The sequence below is a fragment of the Somniosus microcephalus genome, chromosome 12 (assembly GCF_052327205.1).
Source record: "Somniosus microcephalus isolate GS21.2 chromosome 12, FLI_Smic_1.0, whole genome shotgun sequence".
In the NCBI taxonomy this organism is placed as follows: domain Eukaryota; kingdom Metazoa; phylum Chordata; class Chondrichthyes; order Squaliformes; family Somniosidae; genus Somniosus; species Somniosus microcephalus.
This window is the reverse complement of record NC_140998.1, coordinates 188,849,447-188,867,140: the sequence shown is the minus strand read 5'-3', so window position 1 is coordinate 188,867,140 and position 17,694 is coordinate 188,849,447. Positions and strand designations below refer to the sequence as shown.

At 51.2% G+C, this 17,694-nt stretch overlaps 2 protein-coding genes across 2 annotated transcripts in view; both read left to right on the top strand.

Annotated features, from left to right (window-relative positions):
* The window catches only part of LOC147109776 (large ribosomal subunit protein bL17m-like), a 642,401-nt gene that overhangs the window by 196,928 nt on the left and 427,779 nt on the right, over window positions 1–17,694 (top strand). The window lies entirely within an intron of this gene.
* On the top strand, window positions 3,939–14,582 carry LOC147109779 (putative G protein-coupled receptor 139). The gene is made up of 2 exons (XM_086002373.1): window positions 3,939–4,008; window positions 13,678–14,582. Exons 1-2 carry the CDS (start codon window positions 3,939–3,941, stop codon window positions 14,580–14,582), a joined length of 975 nt encoding a protein of 324 aa, XP_085858499.1.

Genomic DNA, 17,694 nt, shown 5'->3' with positions numbered 1-17,694 from the left:
CAGCGTGGTGGAAGTGTCGAAGGGGAGGGGAGCTCCTGGGACCTGCGTGCTGCAGAAAGGCGGGAGGGGGGTGGAAGCTCGGCGGCCTTCTCCCCAGAGGGGGGATGCGTCGGAGGGGAGTCCAATTGCTGGGCCCAGCGGCCTCCAGCAACGCAGGAAGGGTCGGCCAGCTCGGCGGCCTTCTCCCCAGAGGGAGAGTCCGGCCTCCAGTCAGGAGATGCTCTCCGCCGAGGAGATGGAACGCCTCGAAGACTTGTCCGCGGACTCGGAGCGCCGGCACACGGAGCTCATGGCGGCAGTGGCACGGTTGCCTGAGTCCATCAATTCCCTCTCTCGGAGTGTGGCCGAGTTCGGGCCCTTAGAGGCCACCAGTCGGGCGGAATACCGGGCAGATCTTTCAGCGACTGGCCAGGTGATTAGTGGTGCCGTCCAGTCACTGGCTGCTCTGCTGCGGTCAGTGAACAGATCAACACGGGCACTCACTGCTGCCACACTCGCTGTGTCAGCCAGGCATCGCCAGGGCACCCGGCGCGCTGCAGCAGCACATCGGTCTGTACCTCGGCAGATTGGTGCGCATGCTGCAGTGCTGGCCCGGGCGAGTGCCAGTGTCTCAGGCGACCAGCGAGCGCCTGCCATCCGCCAGCTTGCCGCCATTCCTCCAGCCGCCACTGCCACTCCCCCAGTGGAGCTGCCAGGAGCTGCTGCAGCAACTGATGCTGGCCAGCCACAGCTGCAGCAATCAACAGCCGGCCGCTCGACGCCCAGACCTCGACTAGGCCGACCCCCAAGGGCATCTGCCGTCACGACATGTGCCCCTCAGGAGCCTGCCCCCAGCCTTGCAGCAGCCAATGGCCTTACTTTGAGGCGGAGCAGCAGGGCGGGCAGGGGCCACCCAAAGATGGCCAAGGCATCGCCCTAGCAGGCCAAATAGTCGAATGTGTGGCCATTTGTGTTTGTTTCTTGAGGCCGAGAATTGGATGTTTGTTTTTTGAAGGCCGATGATGTGATGTTTGTTTTGGACGAAGGCCGAGAATGACAGCCATTTTAGTTGCCCTATTTTGTTAATCCTCCCCAGGTTGTGGGAGCGAGTAATGTGTTTGAGTGTTTTTTGGGGGTTTCCTCTGTTTTTGGTTTTCATGTGGGAAGGGCCCAGAGTTTGTACAATAAAGCATTTTATTTATTCACATTGTCCATGTTTGATCTTTGAAGTGTTTGTTGCCTTAACCGGCTGAGGGCTTGCGGAGCGGCTGCAATCATGTTCTATCATTGGCACAAGCCATTCCCTGACAGGGGGCCTAGAAGTGACGTTCAATAAGCCGACGACGGGCGGCCCTTGGACCTTGTGCGTCCCTCCTGGGCTGGTACTCCTCGTCCTCGTCATCCTCATGCTCCTCCTGCTCCTCCTCCTGAGGTGGTGGTCCAACGTGAGGTGGCAGTGCCTGAGTCCTGCAGATAGCCAGGTTGTGCAGCATGCAGCAAACGACGACGAATTGGGAGACTCGATCCTGCGAATACTGGAGGGCTCCCCCGGAGCGGTCGAGACAGCGGAACCGTTGCTTGAGCATGCCGATTGTTTGTTCTATGAGGCTCCTCGTCGCTTGATGGCTCTCGTTGTATGCCTCTTCAGCAGGGGTCGTGGGCGCGCGGAGCGGGGTCATGAGCCAGGTACACAAAGGATAGCCTTTGTCCCCGATAAGCCATCCTCTTGGGGGAGGCTGTGCCTGGAACATGTCAGCCACAGTTGTCTGTCGCAGGATAAAGGCATCGTGGCTGCTGCCTGGAAAGCGGGCATTGACAGCTAGGATGCGCTGCCTGTGGTCACACACCAGCTGTACATTGAGGGAATGGTAGCCCTTCCGGTTGCGGTAATCCTCGGCATGCTCAAGAGGTGCCCGCAAAGACACATGCGTGCAGTCAATGGCGCCCTGCACCATGGGGAAGCCCGCTATTCTTGCAAACCCCACTGCATGCTGCTGCTGCTTGTCCAGGGTCATGGGGAAGGAGATGAATTGATGTCTCCTTCTGAAAAGGGCTTCGGTCACCTGGCGGATGCAGCAATGCACAGCGAACTGGGAGATGTTAGCGATGTCCCCAGTAGCGGATTGGAAGGAGCCGGAGGCATAGAAGTTGAGAGCCACCGTCACCTTCACTGCCACCGACAGAGACGTCCTGCGCATCAGCTGTGGCTGCAGATCTCTCTGAAGCAGCCGGCAGATGTCTGTAACCACCTCCCTTCGGAATCGCAGCCTCCTAACACACATCGCGGCAGACATGGTCAGATAGGAGGTCTGCTGGCGGTATACCCTGCGTGGGTAAGGCCTCAGTTGGCGACGCCTGTTGCCCCCTCTGCGTCTAGCCAGGGCTGCCACTCTCTCACGGCGTCTGTAAGCCCTTCTGGCATAAGGCTGAAATTCAGCGTTGCCACCCAATGCAGCCCCCATTATATGCTGGCAAACACTGAGCTCTGAATGAAGGCTAAGATAATTGGTAAGCTCTGGCCTGAGCCAAAAATACCTGTCCAAGTGTTGGTCCAAACCAGTAAACTCTCCTCCTTGGTCTCTGTCCAAAAAACCGTTGCACAAGAGTGAATGCTGCAAAATGGCTGGCCTTTATACTGCTGGGTAAGTGCCCTTTAATTAGCGCTCCCCCCGGCCCGGCTGGCCTGTGTACCGTTCCACTTCACAGTCGCTCGGGACGCCCGGCGCACAATGGGCCGGCGCGAGTGAAGTTCCGGTTTGGGGCGCACAAAGGGCGTTGCACTATTAAATGACATCATGATCTGCGCGCGCAGCAGGGCGCGCGCTAAGACTTTGCGCCGGCGCTAAATGTGTCCTGAAGTTGGGGAGAGGCGCAGATCGCGCTGCGCCCGGGCGATAAGCGCCTAGCGCTCGAGATCTACTCCCCCTAAGGCGCTAACGGCTGGCGCGCCCAACTGAATTTCTAGGCCTTAGAATTCAGTTGTTGAATTGGCAGAAGACGGTCCCCACACTTGGAACAGGACGAAGATGTCCTTGCCCGAGTGGCCCTGGAGCAGCAGCAGGTTGTGGAAGATTTCCTTGCCCGAGTGGCCCTGGAGCAGCAGCAGGCGGATGAAGATGTCCGTGCCCGAGTGGCCCTGGAGCAGCAGCAGGCGGATGATGATGTCCTTGCCCGAGTGGCCCTGGAGCAGCAGCAGGCGGATGAAGATGTCCTTGCCCGAGTGGCCCTGGAGCAGCAGCAGGCGGATGAAGATGTCCGCGCCCGAGTGGCCCTGGAGCAGCAGCAGGTGATGTCCGCTGATACCCTTGAGGTCTTCCGCAGCCGGTGGGCACCACAGGAACCGGAGTGTGCGGTCGAAACAGGAGACAATATTACTATTTAGATTGTTCAGTTTCCTTTTGTCATTTTTCATGGTTTGGGTTTCTGAAATCTGAAAAAGAGGTGGATGATTTTGAAGATTTATTTTATTCGGTGGGTGACAGCGGGACAACCCAGTCTGTCCTTAAAGTGCAACTGAAAGAGTTGGAATCAAAGCAACCTCTTCTGCGGCTTTGTCCGCGCACTGGTGACTTGGAGAGGGAGCGAGTGATGTCTGCCGGCATGCTTGAGGCCTTCCGCAACCGCCGCCTTTAGAGACGGGAAATCAGGTTATTATTTCATTTGCTAAGTTTAATTTCATTTTTATGATTTGGATTTAATTAGTTGTGCCCCTCCAAAACGGGAGCATTTCTGCTTGTTTTTCTGTTTGATGGCACTGGGACAACCCAGCGTCTCCTTATGGTCTCAATGAACAGATTAGATTGAAAGCAACTCGTTCAGTTTGTTTGTGCAAAGGAGTGGAACTAACATCAGTAATGATGTGACCTAATTGTGTCACTGGAGGCTTCCGTGATCTATATATTGACTCTACTGTAAACCAGGTGTTGAGGCTGTTGAGACACAATCGCTTCTGACAGAAAATGCATGAGCCAGTAACGGGTCTGGTGTATGCTGTTTATTATCCAATTCTTGCCGCTCTTGGTGTCCCAGGTAAGTCGTCACCTTACCAGTTGTGCACAGCTGTGTTAAGCTGTATCATTGCTCTTGCTGTGTGTCTGGTATTTAATCTGTCTGGGTGGATCTGTTTGTTAAATAGTCACCTCTTCTGTGGTAACCACTCAATGGCTAAGCTATCCTAATTTTACATTATTTATTCAATATATTTTATTGAAATTATAATTATTCCGCTCCAACATAGAGCGAATTTTTCAAACAGTCTTCTTCAAATGACTTGTGATGTCATATCCAGAATGAGCTGTGGCGACACATTTCACGGTGTGTTCATGGGTTGCTGTGTTTCACCATAAATGTCTGTTCAGTGTCAGCCAGTGGTTCAGTGGGTAGCACCCTCACCTCTGAGTCAGAAGGTTGTGGGTTCAAGTCTTGCTCCAGGGGCCTGAGTACATCAATATAAGGCAGGCACTCCAGTGCAGTACTGAGGGAGTGCTGCACTGTCAGTAGGTGCTGTCTTTCAGATGAGATGTTAAACCGAGGCCCCGTCTGTCCTCTCAGGTGGATGTAAATGATCCTATGGCACTATTTCGAAAGGAGTTATCCCTGGTATCCTGGCCAATATTTATCCCTCAATTAACATCACAAAAACAGATTGTCTGGTCATTATCACATTGCTGTTTACGGGAGCTTGCTGTGCACAAATTGGCTGCATTACAACACTGACTACACTCCACATTGGCTGTAAAGCACTTTGGGACGTCCGGTGGTTGTGAAAGGCACTATATAAATGCTGGTCTTTTTTTAAATTTCCAATGGCTGCAGATCGATATACAGAGTCCAAATGTAGGGGGTGAGGAATATTGAACTTTGAAATGTTGCACCATATAGGGAACGATTCACCTCCTACCAAGTGTATCGGTCCGGTGCTTTCCATCTCCCCCCATCAGGTGGTGGTTCAGTGGGCCGCACTCTCACTTCTGTATCAGAAGGTTGTAGGTTCAAGTCCCACTCCGGAGACTTGAGCACAAAATTCTAGGCTGACATTCATGAGACTATTTCAAAGAAGAGCAGGGAAGTTCTCCCCAGTGTCCTGGGCCAATATTTATCCCTCAATCAACATCACAAAAAGAGATGCTCTGGTCATTACCACGTTGCTGTTTGTGGGAGCTTGCTGTGCGCAAATTGGCTGCTGCATTTCCTACATTGTAACACCGACTACACCTCAAAAAGTGCTTTATTGGTTGTAAATCACTTTGAGACGTCCTGAGGTCGTGAAAGGCGCTGTAGAAATGCAAGTCTTTTGTTATTGTTGTAAACTATTAAAATAATTAGAAAGAAAAGCAAAAAATGTATTGTATTTACTGTACAAGTAAAATGTAGTTGAGCTTCAGATTTATACGTCAAGATAATCTAGTAAAATACATTCATCTGACTACAGCTCCCACATCTATCTTTCTCCTCCTCTCTTTTCCTCTCTCGCTTTCGATTTCTCGTCTCCCTTTCTTTCTCTGTCCCTCCTCATTTCTTTCTATCTGTCCCTCTCTCTACTACTCCTCCTTGCAAAGGATGCCATCATGTTTTAATTGGATTGCAATGTGAAGTGAAATGCTCAAAACCTGTTTGTAATACAACAATATTTCAGCCCAAACGCGAGTTAACTATTGAGTTACGGCGGATTAGCGCCAAGTCAGCCCGGCAGTGACGTTGTTCAACCAACACCAGGGACAAAGCAGGCCAGTTGCTCGTTATTTCAGAGACATAATTGGCTGCCAAACCAGTAACAATCATTACAGTCCAAACAGTACTTTACTGGGTGAGGTCTTGGATCCACACTGGGTGACGTGTGCAATTACAATCGCTAATTATTATTTTGCAATCTGCATGGTATTGTCGATGGTGCCAAGATATAATTCAAAGATTTAGTCAAAGATAATCCGCAATTCTTTTCACCTTCCCCCCTCTGCTCTGTTATCAGATCCCACAGGCGCTGTCAGTCTTCAGGTACCTGTCCTGTTTTTCATGCGCCCCCAATGATAGGCAGATTAAACAGACTATTGACCAGAGAGGTCATTTTATTGAGCAGCCAAGTCATGTATTCAACAGACTCTGACACTCAGGGGCTTTCCACTGGTGCTGGTCCGATTAAGAACATTGATTGGTGTCACTACCTCCAGTGGTATCTCTGAGTCTGCCTGTGGTACCGGTAACATCTCCTCTGAGATCTATGGATGGGTCAGATGAGGAAGAATCCTAAATATTCCATTACTGTGCACAGTTTTGGTCTCCTTATCTAAGGAAAGATCTGCTTGGCTTCAAGGCAGTGCATGGAATGTTCACTAGATTGATTCTTGGGATAAGAGGGTTGCCCTATGAGGAGAGATTGAGCCTCTACACTCTAGAGTTTAGAAGAATGAGAGGTGATCTCATTGAAACATGTAAGGTTCTGAGGGAGCTGGACAAGGTAGATGCTGAGAGGCTGTTTCCCCTGGCTGGAGAGTCTAGAACTAGGGAGAATAGTCTCAGGATAAGGGGTCGGCCATTTAAGACTGAGATGAGGAGGAAATTCTTCACTCAGAGGGTGGTGAATCTTTGGAATTCTCTGCCCCAGAGGGCTGTGAATGCTCAGTCGTTGAGTATATTCAAGGCTGAGATCGACAGATTTTTTGACTCTGGGAGAACCAAGGGATATGGGGATGGTGCGGGAAAGTGGTGTTGAGGTCGAAGATCAGCCATGATCTTATTGAATGGCGGAGCGGGCTGGAGGGGCCATGTGACTCCTGCTCCTAATTTTTATGTTTCTTATCTTAACTCAGTATAACATAAGACATGATGCTTGCCCACTGACCCATCAATCATGCTCAGGAACATTGAGCTTATTTACAATATAACCTGTTGGCAGGACATATTGCAGCATGCACATTTTATCCATTAATTGTAAAGGGCAGCTCAGCGCATGTGTTTTTTATATCAGTTTTTCATCACCCTTAACTAATAAATAGTTGGGAAACGAGAACCAGCGATGGGTTTGCTGCTTGGTATAATCAGTGAGCTGATAAATGCCCTTAGATCTGGAGACCACGGGTGGCCAGTCAGTGGCCCTCTCCTCATCCCTAATCCTTCCTGCCTGATCTACAGCCACAATCTGAATTCTCTCGCTTCAGTCCATTCGCCACTGTCCAAAGTCCGCTTCACCTGCGTTCCCGACGGTTCCCGGAGTCTGTCCTTCATTAATGTAGTGTATGTGCCTTTAAGAGCCCCCGGTGTGCTGTAATGCCGGTAATGGCCACTCGGGCTATATAAGCCTGTATATTGTGTATATCCGTTAGAACCCCCCCCAGACTTTGCTTAGTAAACACCTATGAACCAACTCCTGTCTTCAGTGTCTTTATCAACACACGGACACTACAATTAAGGTTCTTGTTTTTATTGGGGTTTTCCAGCTTTTTCGTTCATTAATTGTCTTGTTCGTCTCAAACTCGCTTTCTATCGAACTGTATTTCATTCAATTAACTTATTTCAGGTGCATTTTTGTTGACTTTGTTCTTTATATGAAAGTATTTTATATTCAAATAAATTCTATGGCACTCAATTTGGCAAATCATAACTCATTTTAAAATTTATTTTAAAGCTTATTGCTAGTCCAATTGTATTACCAGGTTTCATTTCCGACTCCGTCCTGCTTCTTCTTATGACTTCCAAATATCATGTTAGATTAACGTACCCCATCTACATTCTCAAAAGGAACAGTGTGGCGTACCGATCACTGAAAGGACACAATCCGCTTTCCGGTCCGTAGACTATAAATCAGGCATCATGCCTTTAAGAAGGATCACACCTTTAAGAAACTCGATCTGCAACATAGTTAAGCCCAGAGCGGGGGAGGAGCAGTGGAAGCTGTGGACTGATGAAAGGCAGTCGTACTTTGTGTAGTCTCTGACTCCATTTTGTGTTCAGCATGCAGCCTCAACAATTAAACCTTTTCTGTTGAACCTCTCTGAGTTCAGTATTTTTTGCTAGGAGTGCGTAGACTACTACATTGGTGACCCCGATGCTCAGGACGACTCCTAAGCATAACCATGGCTGACACAAACGCAGTTTCTGTGAAGCTGCCGGAGTTCTGGGAGAACCTGGCCACCGCCTGGTTCCTTCAAGCCGAATCGCAATTCCGACTCCGCGGCATCACCGCCGACGCAACGATGTACGACTACCTCCTCGCCTCCCTGGGCAGCTCCACAATCACGAAAGTCTGGACAACACTACAAAACCCTCCGGAGGAAGGCAACTACGCACATCTCAAGGCGGCGCTCATTAAAAAATTCACAGCATCCCAATTCTTGCGCAACTGCCACCTCCTCGACCTCCTGGGCCTCAGTGACTCCATGCCATCAGACATGCTCTCACACATGCTTGCTCTGACCGACGAGAAACCGCCCGGCTTCCTCTTCCGCACGCTCTTTATCCGCCAACTACCTCCCAGCATCCGCCTGGCGATCGTGGCGTCCAGCCTCACGGACCTCGAGGCCCTGGCCGACGAAGCCAATAAGCTCCTGTAAGCCAGCTCCAACCACGCCGTCACCCCCGACCTGGCCTCCGCAGCGTCGGCACGCGCTCCACCCTCTATCGCACGGCCACACAGCTCGGCCACGAGGCCCCCCAGGCCCCCACGTCCCCCAAGCCCTCCGACCCAGGGCTACTGCTACTTCCATACCCGGTTCGGCGCACGGGCACGCCACTGCAGCCATCCCTGCACGTTTCCAACCGCCCCCACACCGGCCTACACGATGGCCGTGGGGCAAGCAGGCACGCTGCTGTACGTTATGGACAGCGCCTCCGGACGCCATTTCCTATGCGACACGGGCGCGCAGCGCAGCATCATCCCTGCGTCTGCCCTCGAGATCCAGCGAGGCGGCCGCGGCCCTGCGCTGGCTGCCACCGACGGCACCGACATCCGGACGTACGGCACCCACACCGTCACCATCGACCTCGCAGGCCGCCGCTACCACTGGGAGTTTATCACCGCCAAGGTGCTCTCCCCGCTCCTCGGTGCGGATTTCCTGTGCGTCCACAGCCTGTTGGTCGACATGCCTCGGCGCCGCCTCGTGGACATGAACACCGTGTGTGAGAGCATGTCTGATGGCATGGAGTCACTGAGGCCCAGGAGGTCGAGGAGGTGGCTGTTTCTGGTCTACATTAATGAATTGGATATGAATGTAAAGGGTATGATCAGTAAGTTCGCGGATGATACAAAAATTGGTAGGGTGGTAAATAGCGAGGAGGGTAGCCTCCGTCTGCAGGACGATATAGATGGGTTGGTCAGATGGGCGGAACAGTGGCAAATGGAATTTAACCCGGAAAAGTGCGAGGTGATGCACTTTGGGGGGACTAACAAGGCAAAGGAATACACAATGAATGGAAAGACCCTAGGCAAGACGGAGGGTCAGAGGGATCTGGGTGTGCAAGTACACAGATCCCTGAAGGCGGCGGAACAGGTGGATAAGGTGGTAAAAAAGGCATATGGGATACTTGCCTTCATTAGCCGAGGCATTGAATATAAGAGCAAGGAGGTTATGATGGAGCTGTATAAAACACTGGTTAGGCCACAGCTGGAATACTGTGTGCAGTTCTGGTCGCCACACTACAGGAAGGATGTGATCGCGTTGGAGAGGGTGCAGAGGAGGTTCACCAGGATGTTACCAGGGCTGGAGCGCTTCAGCTATGAAGAGAGACTGGGCAGATTGGGTTTGTTTTCCTTGGAGCAGAGGAGGCTGAGGGGGGACATGATTGAGGTATACAAAATTATGAGGGGCATAGATAGGATGGATGCTGAGGAGCTTTTTCCCTTAGTAGAGGGGTCAATAACTTGGGGGCATAGATTCAAGGTAAAGGGCGGGAGGTTTAGAGGGGATTTGAGAAAGAACTTTTTCACCCAGAGGGTGGTTGGAGTCTGGAACTCACTGCCTGAAAGGGTTGTGGAGGCAGAAACCCTCACAACATTTAAGAAGCATTTGGATGTGCACTTGAAATGCCATAGCATACAAGGCTACGGGCCAAATGCTGGAATATGGGATTAGATTAGACAGGGCTTGATGGCCGGCACGGACACGATGGGCCGAAGGGCCTCTCTCCGTGCTGTATTACCCTATGACTCTATGACTCTATGTCACCTATCCCGGGCGCCATGGCCTCCCACCAACCCGCCGAAATGGCGTGGCAGTGCCGCGCCCGCTCAACGGATGACTACTCAGCACTCCTGGCTGAGTTCCCAGCCCTCACCAACCCGACCTTCCCGCGAAGGTTGCTAAGCACGGGGTAGAACACTTGATCCCCACCACAGGCCCACCGGTGTATGCCCACGCCCGCAGGCTGGACCCGGCCAAGCTGGAGATTGCGCGGGCCGAGTTCGCCACAATGGAACAGCTCGGCATCATCCGCCGCTCCAACAGCCCCTGGGCCTCCCCGCTCCACATCGTCACCAGACCCGACGGGGGATGGCGCCCCTGCAGGGACTACCGGCGCCTAAACGACGCCACCACGCCGGATCGGTACCCCATACCACACATTCAAGACTTCTCAGCTAGACTGGCCGGCCGCTCAGTCTTCTCCAAAGTCGACCTGATGCGCGGTTACCATCAGGTGCCAGTCCACCCCACGGACGTTCCCAAGACGGCCATAATCACCCCTTTTGGGCTATTCGAGTTCCTCTGAATGCCCTTCGGCCTCAAAAACGCGGCCCAGGCCTTCCAGCGGCTCATGGACTCGGTCCTCCGGGACCTGAAGTTCCTCTTTGTCTACCTGGATGACATCCTGGTAGCTAGTTCCTCCAAGCAGGAACACATCGAGCACCTCCGCACCCTGTTCCAGCGGCTCAATGAGCACGGGCTTATCATCAGCCCAGCCAAGTGCCAATTCAGCCTCAGCAGGATCGAATTCCTCGGCCACCACATCACGCAGGATGGAGCCATTCCCCTGCCCGCCAAGGTGCTAGCCGTCCAGCAGTTCCCCCGGCCTACCACCATCAAAGGCCTCGAGGAGTTCTTGGAGATGATCAACTTTTACAACCGCTTCATTCCCGGAGCGGCCTCCCTCATGCGGCCCCTATACGAAGCCCTCCGGGGTAAGAAAGACAGAATGGCGATCGAGTGGTCGGCGGACATGTTGACCGCTTTCGACTCGACCAAAAAGGCGCTCGCCGACGCCACCATGCTCACTCACCCAAAGCCCAACGCCAGGGTGGCTCTCACCACGGACACCTCCGACCACGCGGTCAGTGCCATGTACGAACAGTGGGTCGACGGGGCCCGGCAACCGCTAGCCTTTTTCAGCAGCCAACTGCGACCCCGGAGGCCAAATACAGCGCCTTTGACCGCGAGCTCCTCGCACTGTACCTGGCAGTCCGCCATTTTAGATTTCTTCTGGAGGGCCGCCCCTTCACCGCGTTTGTCGACCACAAACCCCTGACATTCGCGATGGCGAAATCTGCGGACCCGTGGTCAGCCAGGCAACAACGCCAGCTCGCCACGGTGTCCGAATTCACCACGGACATCCGGCACGTCTCCGGTCGAGACAACGTGGTGGCTGACTGCCTATCCCGCCCCGCCGTCCACGGCGCCCACCTGGCAGTGGACTATGCTCAACTGGCAGCGGAGCAACGCACCGACCCCGATCTGCTCTCCGCGCCCACAACCCGCCCAGGGCTGCGACTGACCGACGTCGCCTGCGGCCCGTCCGCCGTCACAGTCAAATGCGACACCTCCTTGGCTAACCCCGCCCCGTAGTCCCGGCGTCCTGGCGAAAACGGGTGATCGACATCGTCCACGGCCTCTCACACCCCGGCACCCGCGCGTCCATTAGACTGGTGGCCAACCGATTGTCTGGCGCGGCCTGCGCAAAGATGTGCGCGTCTGGTCCAGATCCTGCATAGCTTGCCAGCGTGCCAAAATCCACCAGCACGTCAAAGCCCCACTCGAGGAGTTCACCGTGCCAGAAAGAAGGTTCGACCATGTCCACATCGACCTCGGCGGCCCCCTGCCGCCATCACAAGATCACACGCACCTGCTGACAATCGTGGACCGTACCACCCGCTGGCCCGAGGCCATTCCACTGACGTCCACCACCACCGCCGACATCGCAAGGGCATTCATCGTTACCTGGGTCGCTCGGTTCGGCGTCCCCTCCGACATGACGTCGGATAGAGGCCCGCAGTTCACCTCTGATCTGTGGGCCGCCATCGCCCGAAACCCCGGGGTGGCCGTTCACCACACCACGGCTTACCACCCCCAAGCCAACGGACTGTGCGAGCGATTCCACAGGTCCATGAAGGCGTCCCTCCGCGCCAGCCTCGAGGACGAGGCTTGGATCGACCGCCTCCCGTGAGTGCTACTCGGCCTACGCTCCGCGGTCAAGGAAGACCTGCAAGCCTCGGTGGCGGAACTCGTGTACGGCCAGCTGCTGCGCGTACCCGGAGAGTTCCTGCCCACTGCCACGTCGCCCTGGTCGGCTGACCAGCAACGCCACGCTTTCGCCAACCGAGCACAACAGATCGCTCCGGTACCCACCGGCCGGCACAGCGAACCAGCAACCCGCATACCAACTAGCCTGCACATGGCCAAATTTGTTTTCGTGCGCCATGACGCCCACCGAGGACCTGTACGGCCCCCATACGACGGACCCTACAAGGTACTCCAGACGGGGAACAAGTTCTTCCTCCTTGAAGTGGGCGGCAGAACTGACAAGGTGTCGGTCGACCGGCTCAAGCTGGCGCACCTAAAGCCCGATGAACCCGTTCAAGTGGGCCAACCCCCACCGCGGGGCAGACCGCCTAAGAGCCCGACGCATCCGACCGCCCCGCTCCCGATTCCAACCGCCAAGAGCCATTCCGGCCGTGCCATCAAGCCACCACGCCGGTTCGTACACTCCCTACTAGCGGATTCTGGGGGGAGCTGTGTGGCGTACCGATCACAGAAAGGACACAATCCGCTTTCCGTTCCGTAGACTATAAATCAGGCATCATGCCTTTAAGAAGGATCACACCTTTAAGAAACTCGATCTGCAACATAGTTAAGCCCAGAGTGGGGGAGGAGCAGTCGAAGCTGTGGACTGATGAAAGGCAGTCGTACTTTGTGCAGTCTCTGACTCCATTTTAAACTTTTTTTGTTGAACCTCTCCGAGTTCAGTATTTTTTGCTAGGAGTACGTAGACTCCTACAACAGAAAGAATACAGCGCCTTTGAGGACCTCAGGGTGTCCGAAAGCATTTTGCAGACACTTTTGAAGTGTCATCACTGTTGGAATGTATGGAACGACTGCAGCCAATTTGTGCACAGCAAGGGCCCACAAACAGCAATGAGACAGTGACCAGATAATTGTGTTTAGTGAGGTTGATTTCGGGAGAAATATTGGCCAGGGCACCGGAGTGCAGCATTCCCTCAGTACGGCATTGAAGTGTCGGCCGAGATTATGTGATCAGATCTTTGGAGTGGGGCATGAAACCAGCAACTTCTGACTCAGAGGCGAGTGTGCTGCCCACTGAGCCTCGGCTGACACTGTTTTAAGTTGCAACCTACATTTACTAGGAAGTGCGAGCTATTTGGTTCCATGCAGAACGCAGTAACAAAGTTCTGAAGTGAACACATACTGGTAGCAAACTGATGCTTACTCTTAAATCTGCCAATAATTAATCATCTTGCTTGTTTCCCCTCCCCTACAGTTAACACAGTGGCGATTGCGATCCTGTCCCGGGGAAAGTGCGGTCTCTCCAAATGTATCACTCACTGCCTGGTGGCCATGGCGGCATCGGATCTGCTGGTTGTCATCATTGGCGTTATACTCAATCGGATCATCGATATTTACTTTCCCGGAAATTATCTGTGGCTTACTCCAGTATGTCAGGCCAAAATGGCCATCACTCATGCAACCATAGACTGTTCTGTCTGGTTAACAGTCGCTTTCACCTTTGACCGCTTTATAGCCATTTGTTGCCAGAAGCTGAAAACCAAATATTGCACCAAGAAAACGGCAGCGGCGATTGTAGGCACGGTGCTAGCTCTGAGCTGTTTAAAAAACATCCCCTACTACTTTGTATTTGAGCCTCTATATATAATTAACAAATTACCCTGGTACTGCCGGCTAAGATCAAGCTTTTATACTACACCGCTTTGGCAAGCATATTCTTATTTCCACCGCATAGCGACTCCATTTCTCCCATTTTTCATTATTTTGCTGCTCAATGCTCTGACCGTGAGATATATATTAGTGGCCAGCAGAGTCCGCAGGGCATTGCGGGGCAACCCCAGCTCTGAAAATAACCCTGACTCTGAGATGGAGAACCGGAGAAAATCCATCGTTTTACTCTTCAGTATATCCGGCAATTTTATACTGTTATGGCTGACGTACATGGTCCATTACTTATATTATCGAATTAATAAGACCTATTTATACACAGGTTTCAATGACCCGGTTTATATCTTTCAAGAAACCGGATATATGCTCCTGCTTTTGAGCTGCTGCACAAACACGTTTATCTATACAGTGACACAGAGTAAATTCAGAGAGGAGTTCAAGAATATGGTGAAATACCCAGTGTATCAGCTTGGTAAGTTTTTAAATAAGTAGAATGACTATGGACTATGGGATAAACGGGTCTTTTTCAGAATGGCAGTCTGTGACTAGTGGGGTACTGCAAGGATCGGTGCTTGGGACCCAGCTATTCACTATCTATATCAAAGATTTGGATGAGGGGACTAAATGTAACATTTCCAAATTTGCTGATGATACGAAGCTAGGTGGCAGTGGCAGTTGTGAAGGGGATGTTAAGAGGCTTCAAGGGGATCTCGACAGGCTCAGTGAGTGGGCGGGAACATGGCAGATGGAATATAATGTGGATAAATGTGAAGTTATCCACTTTGGTAGAAAAAACAGAAAGGCAGAGTATTTCCTAAATGCTGAAAGATTGGGGAATGCAGGTGCCCAAAGGGACCTGGGTGTCCTTGTACATGAATCACTGAAAGTGAATGTGCAGGTGCAGCAAGCCATTAGGAAAAAAAATGGTATGCTGGCCTTCATTACAAAAGTATTTGAGTGCAAGAGTAAAGAAGTCTTACTCTAATTATATAGGGCCTTGGTGAGACCACACCTGGAGTACTGCATACAATTTTGGTCTCCTTACCTAAGGAAGGATATACTTGCCATAGAGGGAGTGCAATGAAGGTCCACGAGATTGGTTCCTGGGATGGCGGGACTGTCGTATGAGAAGAGATTGAGTAAACTAGGCCTGTATTCTCTTGAATTCAGAAGAATGAGAGGGGATCTCATTGAAGCATACAAAATTATTACAGGGCTTGATAGGGTGGATGCTGGGAGAATGTTTCCCTTGGCTGGGGAGTCTAGAACCAAGAGCCACAGCCTCAGGATAAATGGTAGGCCATTCAGGACTGAGATGAGAAGAAATTTCTTCACACAGAGGGCGCTGAATCTTTGGAATTCTCTACCCCAGAGGGCTGTGGAGGCTCAGTCATTGGGTATATTCAAAACAGAAGTTGATAGATTTCTGACTAGTAAAGGCATCAAGGGCTATGGCGATAGGGCCGGTGAATGGAGTTAAGGCAGAAGATCAGCCATGACCTCATTGAATGGCGGAGCAAGCTCGAAGGGCTGAATGGCCGACTGCTGCTTTTATTTCTTATGTTCTTATGTTCTTGCTAGTATTAGAATTTAAATTAGAACATGAGAACATCAGAAATAGGGACAGGAGTCGTCTGTACGGCCCCTCGAGCCTGCTCCACCGTTCAATAAGATCATGGCTGATCTTTTATCTCAACTCCACTTTCCCGCCCTATCTCCACATCCCTTGATTCCCTTAGTGCCCAAAAATCTACCGATCTCCGCCTTGAATATACTCAAAGACTGAGCCTCCACGGCCCTCTGGGGCAGAGAATTCCAAAGATTCATTATCCTCTGAGTGAAGAAATTCCTCTTCATCTCAGTCCTCAATGGCCGACCCCTTATCCTGAGACTATGGCCCCTGGTTTGAGGTTCTCCAGCCAGGGAACACAGCCTCTAAGCATCTACGCTGTCAAGCGCTCTAAGAATTTTACACGTTTCAGTGAGATCACCTCTCATTCTTCGAAACCCCAGAGAATATTGGTTCATGTTCCTCAATCTCCCCTCTTGGGACAGCTCTCTTATCCCAGGAGTCAATATAGTGAACCTTCGCTGCAGCTGCTCTAAGGCAAATATATCCTTCCTTGGGTAAGGAGACCAAAACACAGCACTCCAGGTGTGGGCTCAACAAAGCCTTATGTAATTGCAGCAAGATTTCCTTACTCTTATACTCCAACCCCCTTGCAATAAAGGCTAACATACATTTGCGTTCTTTATTGCTTGTTGTGCCTGCATGTTAACTTTCTATGATTCGTGTACAAGGACCCCCAAATCCGGCAGAATACCAACGTTTACTAATCACTTATCTTATAAAAAATATTGTTTTTCTATTCTTCCTACCAAAGTGAATAACCTCACATTTCCCCACACGATACTCCATCTGCCACCTTCTTGCTGACTCACTTAACCTGTCTCTACTCCTCTGTAGCTTCTTTGCATCCTCCTCACAACTTAGTTTCCCACCTAGCTTTGTATTGTCAAAAATCCTGGTCCCTTCATCTAAGTCATTGATATAGATTGTAAACTGCTGAGGCCCAAGCCCTGATCCTTGTAGTACTCCGCTAGTTACACCCTGCCAACCCAAAAATGACCTGTTTATCCCTACTCTCTGTTCTCTGTCCATTAATCAATCTTCAATCCATAATAATATATTACCCCTAATTCCACGAGCCCTAATATTGTGAAACAACCTCTTGCGTGGCACCGTGTTGAATGTTTTTTGTCAATCTAAATATACTACATCCACTGGTTCCCCCTTATCTACTCTGCCAGTTACACCCATTAAAAACTCCAGTAGATTTGTCGAACATGATTTTCCTTTCATGAAACCGTGTTGACTCTGCCTAATCATATTATTTTCTAAGTGCCCTGTTACCACCTCCCTAATGATAGATTCCAGCAATTTCCCTACTACTAATGTCAGACGAACTGGCCCAAACGTTCCCTGTTTCCCCTCTCCGTTCTTTCCCAGCAGGGTTACATTTACTACCTTTCAATCCACGGGGATAGTTCGTGAATCTAGGGAATTCTGGAAGATCAAAACCAATGCATCCACAATCTCAGCAGCCATCTCTTTTAAAACCCTAGGATGTAGGCCATCAGGTCCCATTAAAGTCTCCAGAACTTTTTCTTTACTAATATTAATTATTTTATGATCCTCACTCACCTTGGTTTCTCACTATTTCTGGTACATTTTTGTGTCTTTTGCTGTGAAGACAGATAGATGATATTTGTTTAACATCTGAGGAAGGATGTTCTTGCCATGGAGAGAGTGCAGCGAAGATTCACCAGACTGATACCTGGGATGGCAGGAATGACATAAAGAGAGATTGAGTCGATTAGGCTTATATTCACTAGAGTTTAGAAGAATGAGAGGGGATCTCATTGAAACTTATAAAATTGTAACAGGACTAGACAGACTAGATGCAGGAAGGATGTTCCCGATGGTGGGGGAGTCCAGAACCAGGGGTCACAGTCTAAGGATAAGGGGTAAGCCATTTAGGACTGAGATGAGGAGGAATTTCTTCACCCAGAGAGTGGTGAACCTGTGGAATTCTCTACCACA